This window comes from Convolutriloba macropyga, chromosome 15, assembly GCF_964194025.1.
Source record: "Convolutriloba macropyga chromosome 15, txConMacr16.3, whole genome shotgun sequence".
Lineage (NCBI taxonomy): Eukaryota > Metazoa > Xenacoelomorpha > Acoela > Convolutidae > Convolutriloba > Convolutriloba macropyga.
The window spans coordinates 25,973,523-25,994,662 of NC_134482.1; the positions used below are offsets into that span (position 1 = coordinate 25,973,523).

The 21,140-nt window shown below is 36.9% G+C and overlaps 2 protein-coding genes across 2 annotated transcripts; both read right to left on the minus strand.

Moving 5' to 3' along the window:
• Positions 1-999: 999 nt before the first annotated feature.
• On the minus strand, positions 1,000-2,214 carry LOC142354129 (uncharacterized). Its single transcript, XM_075406397.1, has one exon. It carries the CDS (start codon positions 2,212-2,214, stop codon positions 1,000-1,002), a length of 1,215 nt encoding a protein of 404 aa, XP_075262512.1.
• A 570-nt stretch (positions 2,215-2,784) lies between these two features.
• LOC142354130 (uncharacterized) lies at positions 2,785-18,457 on the minus strand. The gene is made up of 3 exons (XM_075406398.1): positions 17,809-18,457; positions 5,264-5,320; positions 2,785-2,933 (listed from the first exon to the last, which is right to left on the minus strand). The coding sequence occupies exons 1-3, from the start codon at positions 18,455-18,457 to the stop codon at positions 2,785-2,787; spliced, it is 855 nt and encodes a 284-aa protein (XP_075262513.1).
• Between the last annotated feature and the right edge of the window lie 2,683 nt (positions 18,458-21,140).

Consider the following 21,140-nt stretch of genomic DNA (forward strand, 5'->3'; position numbering starts at 1 on the left):
ATTGCGTTCAACAATATGGGAAACCTCAGGAAAATGTTTCTGATTATCTATTGCCGAACGACGTAGAGCGTACGATGCAATGCAAGGTGATGACGTTGCACCAAATATGTGGCTAGTGTATTCATATTCTTCTATTTCCCACAAGAAACGAAGATATGAACGGTCTGAAGGAGCAACTTTGACTTGCATAAACATTTGCTCAATGTCGGCGGATATTGCGATATGACTTTCTCTGAAACGCAAAATAATCCCAACAAGATTGCTGAGCAAGTCCGGGCCTTTCAACAGATTTGAGTTGAGAGATTGGCCTTGAAAGATGCTCTATGCGTTAGTCACCCGTCGAATTTTTCCGGGCTTATTTTCGTTTGAGACCGGATGATGAGGTAGATAAGAAACTGACTTTGTGTTGTCGGTACAAGGATCAATTTTCACAACAAATCCGTTTTGCAAGTCCTTTTGCAAAGTCTCTTCATATTTTTCTCTTAAAACTGGCTTCGTGGAAAGCTTTGCATTTAGCTGCTTCAAATGTTTCTCAGCGAGCCATCTGTTATTCGGCAATTTTGCGTTCTCTTTTCACAAGAGACCAACTTCGTAATGATCATCCTTGAATCTGGTTGTGGTTGTAAAATTTCCAAAGCCTTTTCATCGTTCTTGGACAGTGCTTTTTTCTTTGATGCAATGCCATAATTTTCGATCTTCATCCAATCGTGAACTTTGGTGAAAAGTTCGTTGTCCAATTGGCCATGGGAACAAATTTGGGTTTTGAGAACTGGATTTTGCTCATCTGCAATTATGTTGGTCTTTCCGGCACAAGTCCAACCTAATGGTGTCTTGACAGCCCAAGGTGTGTTTTTCGGGCCTTTAACTATCTCATTGTAGTGGATTAGTTCAAGATTATCAATTCCAATGATTATACACACTTGATTTTGTTTGACATCTGGAAACGTGATATGTTTAAGGTGATCAAACTTACTACAAAGTTTGTTCAGCTCACTGGTTTTAACTGGTGTCATATTGAGAGCTGGTACTGCTAGCACATCGATTGAAACTACAGCTATTCTGATATCTGTATGGCTTGATTTGGACAGAAACTTGAGAACAGTCTACTTCTCTAGTTGTATGGTAGCCACTGATAGGCATTTTAGCGACTGTGTTCATGTCAATCTCCAATTCTGATGCTGCAGATGTAAGCAGCAAGTTTTGACAACTTCCGTTGTCTAGATACGCATAAGTATCAAGAGTTTTTACACCATTGGAAAGTTCAACCGGAACAAGGGCTACTTGTCCTGTTCCATGTAATTGAACGGATTTAACGGCCGATGGCGGCTTCACTCTCTGATTATTGTCTCCAAAGCTCTCATGGAGCAGAGTATGATGCTTTGGGCCGCAATTGACAGTTCGACAAACATTTTTTGAATTGCAATGTTGAACATGATGACTGCCAAAGCAGTTGAAGCAAAGTTTTAAGTTTTTGACATGTTCTCTCCGATCGAAAGGAGAGAGGGTCTGGAAATGAGAACATTTGTAGAGATATTGACAGGTCTCATTACTCGGGCAAACAACAGTTCTGGAGGGGCCTTGTTTGTTACCGTCTGAAAAGGAGCCACCTTGTTGACCATTGCTTGTCGTTCTCGTAGATGAGGGCAAGGGACTTTGAGTTTTCTGAATCCATTGTTTATGGGCAAAGTTTGGTCTTCCATGGCTGGGTCGTGTTATGGAAATTGGCGTTGGCAAATCTCTACAAGCCTTTGCGTAAACTGATAACCACTCAGAAGGGTCTTTAAGAGACGGCTGGAGTGAAAACTTTTCGGGGGCATACTTGTTCCAGTCCAGGCGGACTGGTGTCGGAAGTTTATTTAATGCCTGATTGAGATTTGTAGTAGAATGGATGTCGTGATTGAATCCAAGTTGTTGAAATGTATCCACTAGGGTCAAGAGAAAGGCTGAAAATTGGGTATAACTTTCAGGGACGGTCAGATTAGGAGGTTTGAACTGCGAGAGTTTATCAAGAAAGGCATTTACTATCCGGTTGGGGTTTCCGAAGTGTTCCTCAAGACGATTCAACGCTGGGACATACAGACTACCGTTGCAGCCATATCCATCTATTAAATGCTTTGCCTCTCCAGTTAATAGCGATTGAAGATATATAATCTTTTCTGATAATGACATAGGCGAACGATCTATTGTGGCTTGAAAAATGCTGAACCACTTCATTCAGTCGAGTGGGTTGCCATCAAATTTTGTTGCCTGCAACTTGGGTACAGATTTTTGGAAACAAGTGGACATGGAGATGGGGTTCTGATATGAAGCAGAGCCAAGTGTAGCGGACGCCGACGGATCTGAGAATTGTTGATTGGAAAGGAATCTCCATGATGGATTGCTGTTCGAAACATGAAATGATGTGTCCTGGTTGACTGAACTATTGTTTCAATTAGCAAGAAACGGTTCCGAAGACAAGGCACTGTGAACAGGATTTCCAGATGAAGTAGCCGTTGAGAAACCAATATTGGATTCCATATTAGCCGGCGGCGAAATGGAATTGGATTGAACTGAGCTAGCGGGCGCTGCAGAGTCCGACGAAACAAGTTGACCTGACACTTCGTTCCCAGCGGATGCTGAGAAATATTTAGAGGTCCTGTTAGTGTTAAGAATGTTTGGGTTACTGCTGCTACTATCAAATGTTACCCTTAAGTTGCCTGATGAAACATTGCTTACTTCTGCGCTTTGAGTTTCTTTTTTGTGTTTGCGGAGGGCAGCGGTTGTTTTTCGAATCTTGAATTTTAGTTAGCTAAGATGAAAACAGAGCGTATCAGCGTCTTCTGATGGTGAGATGTCCAAAAGCTCTTGAACGGAGTTGTCGAGTTTCTCTTGCAGCTCTTTAATTTCGCTCAATGTTTCTTCTAGAGTTTCAGTGTCCTCCGAGGAATCGATTCCTGAAACAACAAATTCGATGCAGGATTCAATTTTGCTTTCAAACATTAGCTTTTGGTTTTTATTGTGTTTCAAATGAGGATCAACAGAGGATTCTTCGTTTTCACGCATTGCTCGTGTTTGTGAACTCGTAGAATTTACCTGATGTTTAACTCTTGTTGATTTTCCGGTTCGAGTAAGAACCATTAACTCTGTTTTTGTTTAGTGGGTCTAAAGCTTTGTTAACCAAGTAGTAGCATTGTTAACCAAATCTCAAGGCCAAAACCTGTCTATTTAAATACCGGTTAACAATTAAGTACCAAACTGTACTAAACCCTACCAAAACGTTGATACGGTACTTTACCAAAACTACCGAACCTTACTGAACCTGATCAAACCTTACCAAGCCTTACCGAACCTTACCAAGCCTTACCGAACCTTACCAAGCCTTACCGAACCTTACCAAGCCTTACCGAACCTTACCAATACTTACAAAACCTTACCAAGCCTTGCTGAACCTTACCAATACTTACCGAACCTTACCAAGCCTACCGAACCTTACCGGATACCATCAAATACCAATACCAAAATGATAAACTCAAAATCTACCAAATAACCACACTAAAATCCGGACACAAACCGAGGTTTATGCCAAAACACACGGTACGAAACGTTGGTTTTGCCAATGGCGAAAAAAAATTTTAATGTTGGTATCGGAGCAATAAAACAAATGGCTGAAATTTATTGCAAATTGTTAACACGTCCGGAAAAAATTCTCTAGGTGCGAGAAAAAAACAACGCTGGGGAAATTACTGGCGAATCACCAGAGTCAAAGGAAATAAGAATAAGGTAATCAAGGGTGTCCCAGATATAAACTCTCTGTTGGGTTGGGCGATGATGGGTTGCCTCGGGTTGGGTTGGTTGGGATGGGCCTTTGTCTAAAATTTTGTTCTCTACCCTGATCACGAGAAAAAAAAATTCTCGAGAGGGAAATTTTAGCTGTCCATTCTTTCGTTGGGCGACAGAATGTTACATTGGCCGCCTTAGGAACTTTGTGAGATTGATTTGATTATTGAATTAATAAAGGATTGCATTGGTTTAGTATGTCGAATTAGTATTGGGCACAGATGGTAAATAGTGCACATATGGCAAATAATCCACTGGGCATCAATCGAGCAGAAATTCTTCGGTTTTTTGGGAAACGCTTCTATATTAGCCATTTGTCCATAGAAATCAGTTCAACGGATTTTTTGATCAAGAACACTTGAAAAAAGAAAACATAACTTTGATTTGTATTTTTCAGTAAATAAGAAAACAAATTTCTGGCTGAAAAAGGTCTTCAACTGATATTTTATGTTAGAATTGAAAATGTAAAAGGGCTATTTAGACCTGCCCGTAAACCAAATTGTTGTTGAAAAGAAGACCCACTGAAGAGCAAGCGTTGAAATTCTCTTCAGTCATTGATGTTGAGAAGAATTTGAAAAGACCGTAATTTTTTGTCTCTTTCACAATTTATTGCGTTTTCATTTGTTATGAGTTTCAACTAAAGTGCTATGTTTTATTTTTATGGTTTTCTCATTTCTTTTTTCTCTTATTATTTTTTTTCTTTATTTTACCATTTATTAACTACTAAAAACCAGTAGTTGAATGATTTTACAAAAATTGTACAAATAAACGTAAAAAAAATTATTATTTGCCGAAAGCTGCTCTTTTCATTTTTGGAATAAAAAATAATGCAACGCAGAAAATTGTTCAAAGCTTTCAGAACTTTTGAACTGGAAATGTTGTGGTTCTTGTTTGTTCTGTCATATTATTTGAGTTGGCCTAACTCGAAACGATTGTGAAAAATTTGAATTAATTAAATTATTGATAACAAAAGGCTTGTCGGTTAGTCCGATCACTCCGACAACATCTTCAGTCTGGATAAAATTGTTGAATCTTCCAGAGCGCGCTTCCTCAAGTGCGTTCCTAAAGACGCACGTGTTTAGCCGGCGAATTGTCTGACAGTCAAACTGGCGATATTTTAACGGAATCCTCAAAAGCTTAGAAACGGATTTTGTTCTTGGTGTCAATAAGGCGTTTTCTAAGGCAATCTAAAAGCTGCTATGAAAACGGCTAGCTTGAACTCAGTCATAGATCAGAGGATGAGGGCTAACAGGACGACCGTCCCCGGGTTCCCTTGTAGACAATTTAAAGCCAATATCGAAATTAATGTTTTATAACAGCCCTATATTAATTTCAATGATATTGCACGAGTGCAGAAAGGAGCTGGCATCTGCTTGATGACAAATTTGCCACATAAAACACAAACAATTACGAAAAACTGATGAGAAAGCAGCTAATGCGACCAAACCTGAAGGCTCCTCTCCTGATTCTGATGCTTCCCCTGGTTCTGAAAGGTCCCCTGGTTCTGAAACGTAGTAAGACACAGTTGTTTAAGACAAAAAGCCGATCTCAAAAGTCACTGACGCAATTAAGACGCATAACCGTGTTGGTTGATGAAATCGCAAAGTTAGAGATAGAGCAAGTTTTGTTTTAAGAAACCACCCGCTCAATAAACACCCGCTCCTCAAGGGATGGACTTGGTGTATTGCGAGCTCAAATTTTTGCTATAGCCAAATTTTGGTTTCACCTGTGAGCACACACGGAACTCCTATTCAGTTTTCCGAGACGAATTCGTTTACTCCTCTTCAAACGTGGCTTAGACAGCTGATTTGATGTAACAGAGTCCGGAGAGGCAACTGAAATCTAACACGCAGAACTCACTCCTGACATCATTTTCAAACATTGTCAAAGCTTGAAAATTATAACATTACAAATTTGCCTCTCAATGGTTGATTTTAATAATCTGCAGAACCTAAATTTGAATTTGTAGAGTCAACAACTGAGAAGTTTAATAGGTTTGCCCCTAAAAGTTTTTGTCTGCGATGCTACCAAATGCATATATGATAAAAGAGTAGGGTCAGAAAACTTTCTCGATCATTCAAGCCATAGGAGTGCAGGAAGATTCTCCAGCCAAGTTAACCTCAATCATTTGATTAAGCAAACGTTGGCACCATTTTGTAAATCCTCAGTGCAGGTACCAAGTCAGCTCACAAAAACAGACAACAAAGGACACGATGAGATTACACTGGTATCACTGAGGACGGGTAAGCAGCTTTGGTGGGATATTATAGTAGTGGACTTCTTCGCTATTGCTCACCTTTAGATTTTATTGGTCGTAAACCCGAGCTTAGCAGACGCAGGGGCCTAAAAACTATAAGCAACAAATAACAGAAAACTCGTCCAGAAAAGCCATTTGTTAAGCACTCTAGCTTTTGCGGTGCATAGAGCAGCCTAGTCCTCCACCGAATCCTATATCAGAGATCTGTAAAAAGTGCTCTTCTTTGATTTAGTTAACAAAACTAAAACCCGCACTTGTTTTAAGCAGAGTTTCTCCTCGTTGATCCAAATTTAAAACGCCGCATGTGTTTTGAAAACAGCAAAATACAAAAAAAATTTTGACACGATTTCCCGTTTGCAGTGTCCTACTTTGTTTACTGAGTTGCGCTTTGTAGTGGCACCGTTAGTAGGCCAATCTTCACTATGCTTTTTTGCAATTTTACTTCTTTCTACGACATCTTTCATGTCCGTTGTTTGCTTTTGAAATAGTCACTGCGCCATTATGTACATTATGATCGGGCGTAGTGCCCCTTTTGTATTATTATTCACAGAAATTTTCAAGTAGCTGCCTTACTTGTCCAATTCACGATTTCATTGATCGTGTTACCGCGCCCTAAAATGGCTGGCTGACAGAATTATAACTCCTATTGACAACCTAAACTTCATCTGATCTTTATGTATCTTGAAATATCATTTAAAGATTGAAATATTTGGGCCATTCTAGCTTGTTTTTCAGTCATTGTGAGCCTATATATGAGTATTTTGAATTTTCTTTCGTTTTCAATCTTCGATCTATGTTGAACTAAAGAAGTTTAACAAAAATTTGGTAGCGTATTTCATACATTTTATCAGTTTCAGGCGCTTTTTTTAAAGAAAAACTAATAGCTGTAAAATTATGTTTAGTGTTGTTTTAAGTATCAGAATTAGCCAACACATGGCGAAAGCTTAATTCCAAAACGGTCAATTCACAAAAAATCTTCCTGTAATTGATATCATTTTGTCAGGTTTTCCCTCAATCCATCCAACTTCTTAAATATTTTGTCCCGCACAATTTTTTTCAGTAAAGTTGCATAGAAAAAAGCATTTCATATTTTTTTGTCTCTTTAACAATGTATTCAGTTTTTATTTGTTATGAGTTTCAACTGAAGTGCTATGTTTTTATTTTTTTGGTTTCGGTCTTTATTTTACAATTTATTAACCTCCAAATTTATTCTCTTTATTTTACAATTTATTAACCTCCAAGAACCAGGAGTTGAATGAATTTAGAAAATTTGTACAAAAAAAACGTTAAAAAATTATTATTTGCCCAAGAATTTCGAAACCATATTAGCATCCTCTTTTCTTTTTTCCAAGGCCACAGAGAATGTGAACTATGTTTTCTAGAGGGTTTTTCTGTTTTTTGTCACAAGTATCCCACAATCAGTTATTTCAATTACATCACTTTTTCACTTAACCTTGGTGTGTGGAGTCAGTGTTTAGTAAACCCGCACAGTTATCTAGAGAAGAATCTTCGGATCCTTTTCTTAACTCGAAAAGAGTAAATGCTGTTTCTGTTTTTTTTTTCATTGAGCCAAACAGCCTTTCATATCGAAGTAGAATATTTGTACAAAAATCTCTTCTTGGCTTTAGTTTGTTTTGTTAGTAAACTCAGAACCAGAGGCCGAGCCGCCGTTTACCTTAGTCAGATAGTATTTGTTTGATTAAGAGGGGAACCAACAGCTCTCCATCGTATGCATATATTTTTTTGTATAATACTTTGTTTGTCAAGAGGATCAGTTAGAGGGGTTACAGAGGTCGAAGCCTCGACTTATGAAAAGACCTATGAAGTCGGGAGGGGGGTAAAATAAAACTTTAATTTTATGTTCTTATGCTTTAATTACATGTTTTAATTACTGTATTTTTATGCATTATAACAGGCGAGGACAATCTTTTTATTGATTCCAGGACTAGACTAAGGTATTTTTCAAAAAATGACATATCAATTGGATTGTTGTGCCTTCCTGAATGTCTTACTTTTGTTGAGGGGTAGTATTGTTAGTTTGTTGAGAAGTTTCGGCAATTCAAGATGCAAATTATATGTAACTGTAGAGATTGACCGGAGTAGTCCTTAGAGATTCTTCAATAAAGACCACTATTATGACTCTTGAAAGCGTTTTAAACGACTTATGAAGATAGGAGCAAAGCCCCGGCAAATAAATGGCGTGTTTAAATCCTACTTTTGTCCAATATTGAGTTGGCGCTCTTCGCCAACAGTTTGAGATACTCGTTTTACACATTTCATAACATTTTCTCAACAATGCTCCGAATATTTTTTGCTACTCTTTTGGTCCCACAATGAGGCTTTTATCAACAACTAATAATCGAAAAGACTTAAAGAAAAGAAGGAGTGTCAACTGTTTGGTTTCTCTGCGTACTGTAAAACTTAGCATTAATTTCGAAGCGATCAGATGAGGATGCTTTGAAAGAACTGAGAAACCTTGAACATTTTTTGGCATCAAGTTCCGATTGAATATGACTTCCAGGTGTGTCCGTTACAGAGGTTTTCTAATAATTGAGGCGCTGAGCTTTTCATATATTGTCTGATGATATGGTAATTTTGGTATGATCACTGCAGAATAAGTATTTATAACCCACTATTTGATCGTTTCCTCTGATTTTCATTATATGAATTCCCTGATGTCACGCGATTATTTAGACTCCTAAAATCTATTAGGATTTTTGTTTTACTTTGTTTTTTGTTTTTGTTTTCCTGAATAACTTCGCTTCAAGAGTTCAAAGAGCTAAGCACAACTTAAGTTTTAGATTTAATATTTTTGCAAAACAAGTGTTAGACGTATCTTTAACTGCGGTTGGTTTCTATATCTAATTGAACTAGCATACACAAAAAGATCCCTTATTGTGTAATATCTAGTAGATGCTTTTTAGTTTGATAATGAAAAAAGGACAAGGATAACAGATAGTCATAAACTGGATTTGCAATGCCACAATAGTCTACAGTATATCGGAGAGTACACTCCACAAAATTAACTGTAGAAACGAAATGTCCGGAAACATTTGAAACAGCTGAAAAGAACTGGGTGGTGCCAAGTTTTCATTCTCTTAAACAAAACCCTTTATTTAACCTACGGGGTAATCTGATCTCACTTAACTATCTAGTTTTTGTGTGCTCGCTCTTTAGACATAAAATTTCTCGCAAGCAAAATCAACGGAAAAACAAATAGCAACTTCCTGAAAAAAATCACTAAACTGCTGACCAAAAAGTGCTCAGTTGATTAGATTGCGTTACCAAAGTCGAAAAAGTGACATGTTTTTAAATGCAATTACAGTTGGCCGAAAATAAAAAACATAGCAGGACAAGTCCTGACGCACAATTCGAAGAATTTTCATTGACTAAACAACAAACTAGACCTATAACGGACCATTAGTGAATTGGGAAAACCATTTCTAAAAAAGTCAGATCAAAAAAATAAAAAAACAGAAAATCAATATCAAAATGACGCATGTTGACAAAAACCAATCTCGAGAAAGGGAAATTTGGTTGAACCAAAAAGCTAGGACTAGAACGGACTATGAATGGATTGGGAAACCATTTAGAAAAAAATCCGATCCAAAAAATTGAAAAAACAGTAAAAAACAAAGTGAAATTGCCGCATGTGAACAAAAAACCAGTAGCCAGAAAGTGAATTTTTGTTCAAGCACCGTTTTCTCACTCTACTTAAAAATTAGTGCGAAAAAAAATTCACGCAGCAAAACCACTCGCTTTTTCGCTCTACTTCCTATTTCGGCTTGACCAAAATCGCTACTCCAATTTGACTTCAAAAAATCATGAATATGTGCGAACAGATCTTAAAAAAACGCAGCCGGAAGAATTCCGGAAACGACTCGAAGGAGAAAATTGCCCATACTTATGGCCAAACAACAATTGTGAACCCTGAACCTCCACAAATGCCAAGAAAGGCCATAATAAATAGAAACGGCATTCAAAAACAAAATGAACAAAAAACTAGAAGAACTTAATGAGTTTTTTTTAAGTTTTAATAGTACAAGGAAACATAAAGCCGAATGACATTCCTTTGATATTAGATCAATGAAAAACTCGCAAAACAATGGGCAAGTCATAATAGGCTCAAAACTTGTCTAAGATTAAAAACAAAAGAAAAACCGCAGAAAAATTTAGAAAAATGGTTTTAAAATTTCTCTATTTTCTCTGTCAATTTTCCTAAAAAAACGATTTATACCAAACAATTATTTAGTCAATTGGTATCTGAATATTCCTCAAGTAACAGGCTTCCATCCAAACCCACTTAAAGCATTAAAACAAAAAGATAGGCAAAAATTCAATAAATTTCGTCTAAAAATCAGCAAAACTGATCAAAAACTTCCAAATTGGCATTAAACTCAAATTAACTACGTGAAACCTTCAGTTCCTATCAAAACCAGACTAAAACTAATACATTATTATAACAAAACGTCATAACCATCAAAAGTTGCAAAAAACTGCTTATAAAAGCCGCACGTGACCAAAAAATTTTCGCTTGATTAGAGAAAATTTTTTCACACATCAATTGCTCGCTCTCTCTCAAAAACAGCGGTATGAACAAAAACCACTCTGTTTTTGCTCCACTCTTCACTTTTGTTCAGCACCAAAATCACTCCGAATTTTTTCACGCTTTTCATTTCCCGCTTCAAAAAATACTTCCAATGAAATTGATTAAAAAAAGGACTTCTCCAATACTCCTCTTCGAGTCGTAATAAAAAGACAGCGCCCCAATACAATTCAAATTCTTTGAATTGTAATAAGACCTCGAATTCACATAGTAGTGGATGTATAAAAAATTTTTACATTTATAACTGTTTGAAAAATTGGAAATTGAATTATTCTTTTGATTCTCTTTTTTAATTTCAGATTTCAATCTTTTTGCCCATAAGTAACTAAAAAGTATGTTTTCCATCAAGTCTTTTCATCTCTGAATATATTTTCCGTACTAAGATACCGGAGTTGGCTCTCAGGTGTAGTATTTAGTCGCGCTTGTTGATTTACCGTCTTAGTCCTCTAGTATAGAAACGTCAAGTTAGCAGACAGGGACCCACCCACCATTGTTGAGGAAAGAACTTGACACCCCACGGTAGCAATACTTCCACGGTGTTAACTCCATCAACCACTATCAAAAATTTCTGTAAAATCTATTCACTGCTGTTGGAAAATTCTGATGAAATTTACGACCAGAAATCGGATTTATGGCGAATCTGGATGTCAACGCCGCTTGACCCCGTTCAAACATGCAAAAGCGGTTTTCGCTTTTTTGAGCAATTTTAAAGATCAGGCATCATTCCTTCTTCACTTCAGGTTTATAAGTGTTTCTTGATTGCTTCCCATGCCAAAAAATATTGGTTCCCAGGGATTTGATTCACAAGTATTAGCTATAAAGGAGGCTCGGTAATGTGCGTACGCACATAATGTTCCGACCCCGTTCATCCACATTCTTGACTTAATTGGCTACCAAATGCTGAAGAGATAGAAAACTTTAAACAAAAAAAGCCATGAGCTATCTTCTGAAATCATATCACAAACTTTAAAAAAAACATGCCTATCGTTGAATAAACAACCAATGGAATACAATGCCACGGTAGAGGGCCGATAAAAGTTGTTGATAAACGGACTACTAGTGAGGACAATAATAAAAACTAAGCAACATACATTATTACGACCAAAAATTGACCTCTACAATAAAACAAATCATAACAAAATCAAACTCGGGTCAGAAAAAACCTAAACAGAACAATTTAACCTATACTTCATTAGAAAAGATATGGGACCTGTCCTCATTGTGACTGGTTAACAGGTCGTTCAAAAAGACAAAGAAGTTCAAAAAAAAAGTTCTATTTTTGAAAACAATTAATTTCACTGATTTTTATAACATTAGATATCAACCGGAAAATCTGAAATGTTCATTTAAATCTCCATTGAAAGCGATTGAGACATGTCAAGTGACCCAATGTTCATTTGCGCAGAATTTCAAAGCCAATGGGACTAACAATTAGCGTTATAAACTAAAAAAAAGTAAATCCTTTAAAGTGTACAAACAAATAAAAATCTCAAACAAGTTGTGACCTGTGCTTACAGAGACTGAGCTATAAACTGTCCAAAAACCATTTAAACAAGACGAGGCTAAAAAACCAAATATGTTTTTGAAAACAATTTTTTTCAAAAGTCATAACAGACTTAAAATTTCGGCAAATAGCAATGGATTTGGTGGCAACACCTCAGGAAGCCAATTGGGCCTGTTGAAAATGAGAGTAAGTCACGACCCCACAAAATAACAACAAATACATAACGAAGCCAAAACTTCAAACAATTTTACGACACCACACTGGTCAAGGCACAACAATTATCAGATGTTACCTGCAAGAACTGTAAATCATTACTTTCACTCATTTCAACATCAACGAGTCTTTCTTATAAGGGGACTACGTGGACATGACAACAAAAAAACCCAAATTTGAACAAAATACAAATCTCAAAATTTTATGAAATTAAATGGTCGAAGCGATCAGTCACAACGCATAACCAAGAGCAAAAATTGTTTGAATCAATAAAATTAATTGCGACTTCGACCTAGTGAGATTGAGTTACATGTACATGGCGACGGAAAGGAAACCAAAAACGAGACAGTTGAAATTTTTTTTTCAAAATTCAATTTGAAAATCAGTAAAACAAAAGGCTGTAAACTAAATCTTTAATCAGGTTTTTCGGGTTATATTTCCTGGGGAAGAAAATATTGAGACCTATCGTTGTCAGGTATGTGGCTAACAACAACAAAAAAAAACAAACGTAGGCAAAAACAAAAAGGCCGCAAAATTTTGCGAGATAACTGTGTCTGAGCCCAAAAAGCATAATTAAAAAAACAGTTAATATATGCAGATACGTCTTTTTCCAACGCTGTGCGTTTCCCATGCAATGCTTTTGTTACAGCAATTCTTGTCAAATATTTGCTAATTCGACAAGAAGACAAAATGAACTCACAAAATATGCAATTAAGCTTAAAAAAAGAAAAGCGTATTATCAAAACAAAGAAACCATTAGCTGAATATAAAACTGTTAACAAAATCAACTTTTAATTCACAGGAAACTTGTTTCCGCTTGTTTTTACTGAGACCTCGAAGTTGAGAGAAAAATAATAAAATTATAGCAACGTTCAAAATATCCGATATTCCGATATTTTCTTAAAACAAATATGTCCAAAATCATAACAGACATTAGATAATGACTGAAAAAGTTTTCTAGGTTTATTATGTCTCCTGAAAAACCAACTGGATTACTAAGTGGACCCTAAGTCATTGGGCTATAAGAATAACAAATGAACAGAAAATTCGAGAAGTCCACTAACTTTTACGAAAACAATATGGCTGAGTTATAAAAGCCATGAGCTATCTTCTGAAATCATATCACAAACTTTAAAAAAAACATGCCTATCGTTCAATAAACAACCAATGGAATACAATGCCACGCTAGAGGGCCGATTAAAGTTGTTGATAAACGGACTACTAGTGAGGACAATAATAAAAATTAAGCAACATACATTATTACGACCAAAAAGTGACCTCTACAATAAAACAAATCATAACAAAATCAAACTCGCGTCAGACAAAACCTAAACAGAACGATTTAACCTATACTTCATTAGAAAAGATATGGGACCTGTCCTCATTGTGACTTGTTAAAAGGTCGTTCAAAAAGACAAAGAAGTTCAAAAATACATTTCTATTTTTGAAAACAATTAATTTCACAGATTTTTATAACATTAGATATCAACCGGAAAATCTGAAATGTTCATTTAAATATCCATTGAAAGCGATTGAGACATGTCAAGTGACCCAATGTTCATTTGCGCAGAATTTCAAAGCCAATGGGACTAACGATTAGCGTTATAAACTAAAAAAAGTAAATCCTTTAAAGTGTACAAACAAATAAAAATCTCAAACTATTTAATAAGTCCCGTAGTAAAGAAGCCGATAAGCAGATGTTTGAAGCTAAAACCATTATAAAGAATAAACAATAGCTCACTGGAAACGGGTTGTGACCTGTGCTTACAGAGACTGAGCTATAAACTGTCCAAAAACCATTTAAACAAGACGAGGCTAAAAAACCAAATATGTTTTTGAAAACAATTTTTTTTCAAAAGTCATAACAGACTTAAAATTTCGGCAAATAGCAATGGATTTGGTGGCAACACCTCAGGAAGCCAATTGGGCCTGTTGAAAATGAGAGTAAGTCACGACCCCACAAAATAACAACAAATACATAACGAAGCCAAAACTTCAAACAATTTTACGACACCACACTGGTCAAGGCACAACAATTATCAGATGTTACCTGCAAGAACTGTAAATCATTACTTTCACTCATTTCAACATCAACGAGTCTTTCTTATAAGGGGACTACGTGGACATGACAACAAAAAAACCCAAATTTGAACAAAATACAAATCTCAAAATTTTATGAAATTAAATGGTCGAAGCGATCAGTCACAACGCATAACCAAGAGCAAAAATTGTTTGAATCAATAAAATTAATTGCGACTTCGACCTAGTGAGATTGAGTTACATATACATGGCGACGGAAAGGAAACCAAAAACGAGACAGTTGAATTTTTTTTTCAAAATTCAATTTGAAAATCAGTAAAACAAAAGGCTGTAAACTAAATCTTTAATCAGGTTTTTCGGGTTATAATTCCTGGGGAAGAAAATATTGAGACCTATCGTTGTCAGGCATGTGGCTAACAACAACAAAAAAAGACAAACGTAGGCAAAAACAAAAAGGCCGCAAAATTTTGCGAGATAACTGTGTCTGAGCCCAAAAAGCATAATTAAAAAAACAGTTAATATATCCAGATACGTCTTTTTCCAACGCTGTGCGTTTTCCATACAATGCTTTTGTTACTGCAATTCTTGTCAAATATTTGCTAATTCGACAAGAAGACAAAATGAACTCACAAAATATGCAATTAAGCTTAAAAATAGAAAAGCGTATTATCAAAACAAAGAAACCATTAGCTGAATATAAAACTGTTAACAAAATCAACTTTTAATTCACAGGAAACTTGTTTCCGCTTGTTTTTACTGAGACCTCGAAGTTGAGAGAAATATAATAAAATTATAGCAACGTTCAAAATATCCGATATTCCGATATTTTCTTAAAACAAATATGTCCAAAATCATAACAGACATTAGATAATGACTGAAAAAGTTTTCTAGGTTTATTATGGTTTATTATGTCTCCTGAAAAACCAACTGGATTACTAAGTGGACCCTAAGTCATTGGGCTATAAGAATAACAAATGAACAGAAAATTCGAGAAGTCCACTAACTTTTACGAAAACAATATGGCTGAGTTATAAAAGCCATGAGCTATCTTCTGAAATCATATCACAAACTTTAAAAAAAACATGCCTATCGTTCAATAAACAACCAATGGAATACAATGCCACGCTAGAGGGCCGATAAAAGTTGTTGATAAACGGACTACTAGTGAGGACAATAATAAAAATTAAGCAACATACATTATTACGACCAAAAATTGACCTCTACAATAAAACAAATCATAACAAAATCAAACTCGCGTCAGAAAAAACCTAAACAGAACAATTTAACCTATACTTCATTAGAAAAGATATGGGACCTGTCCTCATTGTGACTGGTTAACAGGTCGTTCAAAAAGACAAAGAAGTTCAAAAATACATTTCTATTTTTGAAAACAATTAATTTCACAGATTTTTATAACATTAGATATCATCCGGAAAATCTGAAATGTTCATTTAAATATCCATTGAAAGCAATTGAGACATGTCAAGTGACCCAATGTTCATTTGCGCAGAATTTCAAAGCCAATGGGACTAACGATTAGCGTTATAAACTAAAAAAAGTAAATCCTTTAAAGTGTACAAACAAATAAAAATCTCAAACTATTTAATAAGTCCCGTAGTAAAGAAGCCGATAAGCAGATGTTTGAAGCTAAAACCATTATAAAGAATAAACATTAGCTCACTGGAAACGGGTTGTGACCTGTGCTTACAGAGACTGAGCTATAAACTGTCCAAAAACCATTTAAACAAGACGAGGCTAAAAAACCAAATATGTTTTTGAAAACAATTTTTTTCAAAAGTCATAACAGACTTAAAATTTCGGCAAATAGCAATGGATTTGGTGGCAACACCTCAGGAAGCCAATTGGGCCTGTTGAAAATGAGAGTAAGTCACGACCCCACAAAATAACAACAAATACATAACGAAGCCAAAACTTCAAACAATTTTACGACACCACACTGGTCAAGGCACAACAATTATCAGATGTTACCTGCAAGAACTGTAAATCATTACTTTCACTCATTTCAACATCAACGAGTCTTTCTTATAAGGGGACTACGTGGACATGACAACAAAAAAACCCAAATTTGAACAAAATACAAATCTCAAAATTTTATGAAATTAAATGGTCGAAGCGATCAGTCACAACGCATAACCAAGAGCAAAAATTGTTTGAATCAATAAAATTAATTGCGACTTCGACCTAGTGAGATTGAGTTACATGTACATGGCGACGGAAAGGAAACCAAAAACGAGACAGTTGAAATTTTTTTTTCAAAATTCAATTTGAAAATCAGTAAAACAAAAGGCTGTAAACTAAATCTTTAATCAGGTTTTTCGGGTTATAATTCCTGGGGAAGAAAATATTGAGACCTATCGTTGTCAGGTATGTGGCTAACAACAACAAAAAAAGACAAACGTAGGCAAAAACAAAAAAGCCGCAAAATTTTGCGAGATAACTGTGTCTGAGCCCAAAAAGCATAATTAAAAAAACAGTTAATATATCCAGATACGTCTTTTTCCAACGCTGTGCGTTTTCCATACAATGCTTTTGTTACAGCAATTCTTGTCAAATATTTGCTAATTCGACAAGAAGACAAAATGAACTCACAAAATATGGAATTAAGCTTAAAAATAGAAAAGCGTATTATCAAAACAAAGAAACCATTAACTGAATATAAAACTGTTAACAAAATCAACTTTTAATTCACAGGAAACTTGTTTCCGCTTGTTTTTACTGAGACCTCGAAGTTGAGAGAAATATTATAAAATTATAGCAACGTTCAAAATATCCGATATTCCGATATTTTCTTAAAACAAATATGTCCAAAATCATAACAGACATTAGATAATGACTGAAAAAGTTTTCTAGGTTTAATATGTCTCCTGAAAAACCAACTGGATTATTAAGTGGACCCTAAGTCATTGGGCTATAAGAATAACAAATGAACACAAAATTCGAGAAGTCCACTAACTTTTACGAAAACAATATGGCTGAGTTATAAAAGCCATGAGCTATCTTCTGAAATCATATCACAAAATGTAAGAGAATGTAGATAAGGATTCAGTTACATTGTTCTAGACAGTTTGCAAAGTTTTTATATCAGTTTTAAGTTGCGGGAACAACCAACTCGTTTTGGTTGCGATAAGGACAAAAGTCAATGTTTTTTCAATTTTCACTTCTGACTTGATTGTTGCACAATATGCTCCAGGGGAAAGAGGGAGCCAAATAACACATCACATACGTTTGACCAGATCGTCGAAGAGGGTGTAACTCAAGTTGCCTAGAAAACCGTTTCGAAAAAAGGTCAAGCGAATTTGGGCTAATCAGCCAAAACGCGTGCGGGGGTTGAGACCGGGCGAATGTACGTGCCGTGAGCCGTTTTCACTTTAACCGCAGGGTGTTGTCCATCTAGTCCAGGGTAGACTTCGAGAACACGTCCAAGGGGCCAAATTCCACGTGGAGTCATATTTTTCAGAATCCAAACGATGTCACTGACTCTGAGTGGTGTTTGGCCACCATCACTCCATTTGGACCTCTTTAACAGTGTCGCAAGATACTCCTTGACGAGTCGGTTCCAGAAATGGTTGACCATTTGCTGCACATTCTTCCAAGACTTGAAGCTGGTGGGATCTTGGCTGTCGAACTTTCCTGGTGGGAGAGAGTTGAATGGTCTGTTGATCAGAAAATGGTTTGGCGTGAGTGGCATTTCATTTTCTGGAAGGTCAGCAACAATCGTTAGAGGTCTGGAGTTCAATATAGCTTCGGTCTCGACCAAAATTGTCCTGAACACATCAAGCGACAATCTTCTGGAGCCTAAAATGATCAATAGAGTGCGTTTTGCGGTCTGGATCAAGCCTTCCCAAATACCGCCAAAATGAGGTCCATAGGGAGGATTGAACTTCCAGGTTGTGTTCGTTGCTGCTATTGCTTTGTAGATTTGGTCGTTGTCCAGACGTTTCACACATCTTTTTAGTTCCTTTGATGCACCAATAAAGGTCTTGCCATTGTCAATGTGCATTGTTGTTGACTGGCATCTGCGGCTTACAAAACGTCGATAGGCGTTTTAAAAAGAGTCAGTGTTGAGATCGGGACAAGCTTCTAGATGGACACACCTAGTAACCAGGCAAGTGAAGATGAGGCTGTAGTGTTTTGCAATCCCTGTTTTGGCATCTTCTATATAAAAAGGGTCCAAAAAGTCGACTCCGCCGTTCGTGAAAGGAAAGTGGGTAGAGTTTGTCGGGAATCGGCAGGCAGGGAGGGGAGCCATGACAGGTTGAATGTTTTGAGCGAAAAATTGTCTGCAGAGGAAACATTTGTACTTTATACTCAAAAGTGTTTTTCTGAGTCCAATGATGTGGTATCTTTGCTGCACAATACCTTTTACTGGCTCTGTTCCTTGGTGAACGCAAATGTTGAGTGCATGCTCTAAATAGAGTCTCGCTATCTTGTCTTTTGTGTGCAGTATAATCGGAAATTTCTCGACTTCGAGGTTATCTGGCGCAAATTGCAATCTTCCGCATGACCGAAGGATTCCATTGTTGTCCAACATTGGGTTGAGCGAACGGATTTTGCACTTTGAATCTATCCTGGAACCAGGTTTCAGGGCCTGGATTGTTGAGAAGAAGAATTGTTGCTGCGACATTTTGATCAGTCAATTTCTTGCAAGAATGACGTCTTCTGTTAAATACTGCTGATCGTTAGGCCTTTGCTTTTGATCTCAAAGACCAAATTGAAGACTGTGGCTAAAATCAGGAGCAAGTTGTTCCAAGTTGAGAACCGTGTCGTGTCGATTATTTGCTCCGACAAATTGCGTGAAATTTCGTGCGTTGCTAACACACGTTTGAAGAGATTTCAGAAGCGCTGAGCTGTCTTGTGGAAAGAAATGCTGGCGCTGTTAGCCACTCGGCTGTTATTTCGTCTTTATGGAGACCACGGGTCACGTTGTCAGTTGGATTTTATTTGGTGGTAACGTGTTTCCACTGGTAAGCATCAGTTGATCCAAGGATTTCTTTGCGGCGATTCGCAACAAAAACAAGTTGCGTCTTGGTTGCGGATAACCAGCCAAGTACTACTTGACTATCTGTCCACAGTGTAGAGGAGTAATGTGAAACGATGACTCTTTCATGATGGTTGAAAGAAGGCGCATTCCGATGACTGCGGCTTCCAACTCTAATTTGGGTATGCTGATTTGTTTAATTGGGCAACTTTGCATTTGTCTATTAAGTAACCAGTTTCAACATCAGTGGCTAAGTTAGGAAGCTACAGCTGAGGCGTCAACAAATATATTGATATCATTTTCACTTTCTGGTGAATGGCAACTCTTATTGAGAGCTCTGTTCAATGACAATTCTGGTGAAGAAAAGTATAAGTCCAAATTATTTTGAAGTGGTTAAACTACTTGAGGGGCAATTCGTTCGTCCCATTTTTTCCCACGTTTCCACAGTTCTTGAAGAACTATTTTGAAACGGATCGTTGATGGCGACATTAACCCTGTTGGGTCGAAGATCGAGGAGACAAGGCTAAGGATCTTACGTTGAGTGTACGCTGAGGAATCTTTTGGGAAATCAGTGAGAGGTTTCATATAAAAACAGTCTTTCTCAGGATTCCATTTGACACCAAATACTCGAAAAACATCTGTCTAGTTGTTTTTGTCTTCTGGAGGGATTTGTTTTTAGACTAGAGTGCTGTTTGAAACAATTTTGCGAGTCGAAACCCACACGTTTTTAGACAATGTTTGTTTTAAGAACTGGCTTACAAGCGTCTTCTTCTGTTGCATGTGATTGGATTTATTCATCAATGTAAAAGTGCTTTCTGACGGCTTCGAGGGCTTCTGAGAATTGTTGACTGTTCTTTTTGGCACAATGGTTAAGAACGTATATTGAGCACGAAGGCGAGCAATTTGCTCCAAAGATGAGTCTGGTAAATTGGTAGTACCGTTTTATCTGATTGTCTGCTAACCAGAGAAATCGAAGAGCAGATTGGTCAACCTGATGGATAGCTATTTGCATAAACATGCCTTCGATGTCCGCAAGGACTGCAATGAGATGTTCTCGAAATCTCATCAGGACACCGAAAAGGTTATTAAGGGGATCTGTCCCTGTAAGAAGGTTTGGATTAAACAATTGGCCGCGGAATTTTGAAGCGGCATTTGCAACTCGGCGGACTTTTCTGGACTTATTGATATTTCCCACAGGATGGTGTGGCAGGTACCAAATTCTGTCTGGTTGAGGATCTTGCATTTCCAACGGTTTGACATAGTTTTTCTCGAGGTCTTTCAAGAGAGTCTTATTGTATTTTTCTTGCCACAAAGGTTTACGCTGAAGGCGTGTGTTGAGGCTTTTGACTTCGTTCAGTGCAGAACAGAAGTTGTTTTCCAACTTTATCTCTGATTTCCAGGGCAGTCTGATTTCATATCTCTCACCCTTGTGATTGATGGAGTTCGGCAAAATATCAAAAAACTGTTCTTCTTGTTTTGTGTAAAATTGTTCAGGCTCCTTCTGAATGCCATCTGCTCGTCAAGTCCGGGTTCATCTGTTCTGTTTCTCGACACATGGATAACAAATGTCTTCTTCTGCTGACTTGCGGGCTGCTAAGTGGTGGCTGAGATACAATTCTCATAGTCACCCGCGAGGGTCCAATCAAGTTTAGTTTTCACATCAAACGGTTGATTTTGATTGCCAGGTTTAAAATGTGTAGGATGG

What these genes read in the sequence shown, in the direction of transcription:
- LOC142354129 (XM_075406397.1), bottom strand. Translation starts at nt 2,214, where the DNA reads ATGAAGTGGTTCAGCATTTTTCAAGCCACAATAGATCGTTCGCCTATG.
- LOC142354130 (XM_075406398.1), bottom strand. Translation starts at nt 18,457, where the DNA reads ATGCACATTGACAATGGCAAGACCTTTATTGGTGCATCAAAGGAACTA. An exon ending in TAAAGTGAAAACGGCTCACG is followed by an intron (nt 5,321 to 17,808) that starts GCACGTACATTC and finishes ACTACGTTTCAG; the next exon opens with AACCAGGGGACCTTTCAGAA. An exon ending in ATCAGGAGAGGAGCCTTCAG is followed by an intron (nt 2,934 to 5,263) that starts GTTTGGTCGCAT and finishes TTGTTGTTTCAG; the next exon opens with GAATCGATTCCTCGGAGGAC.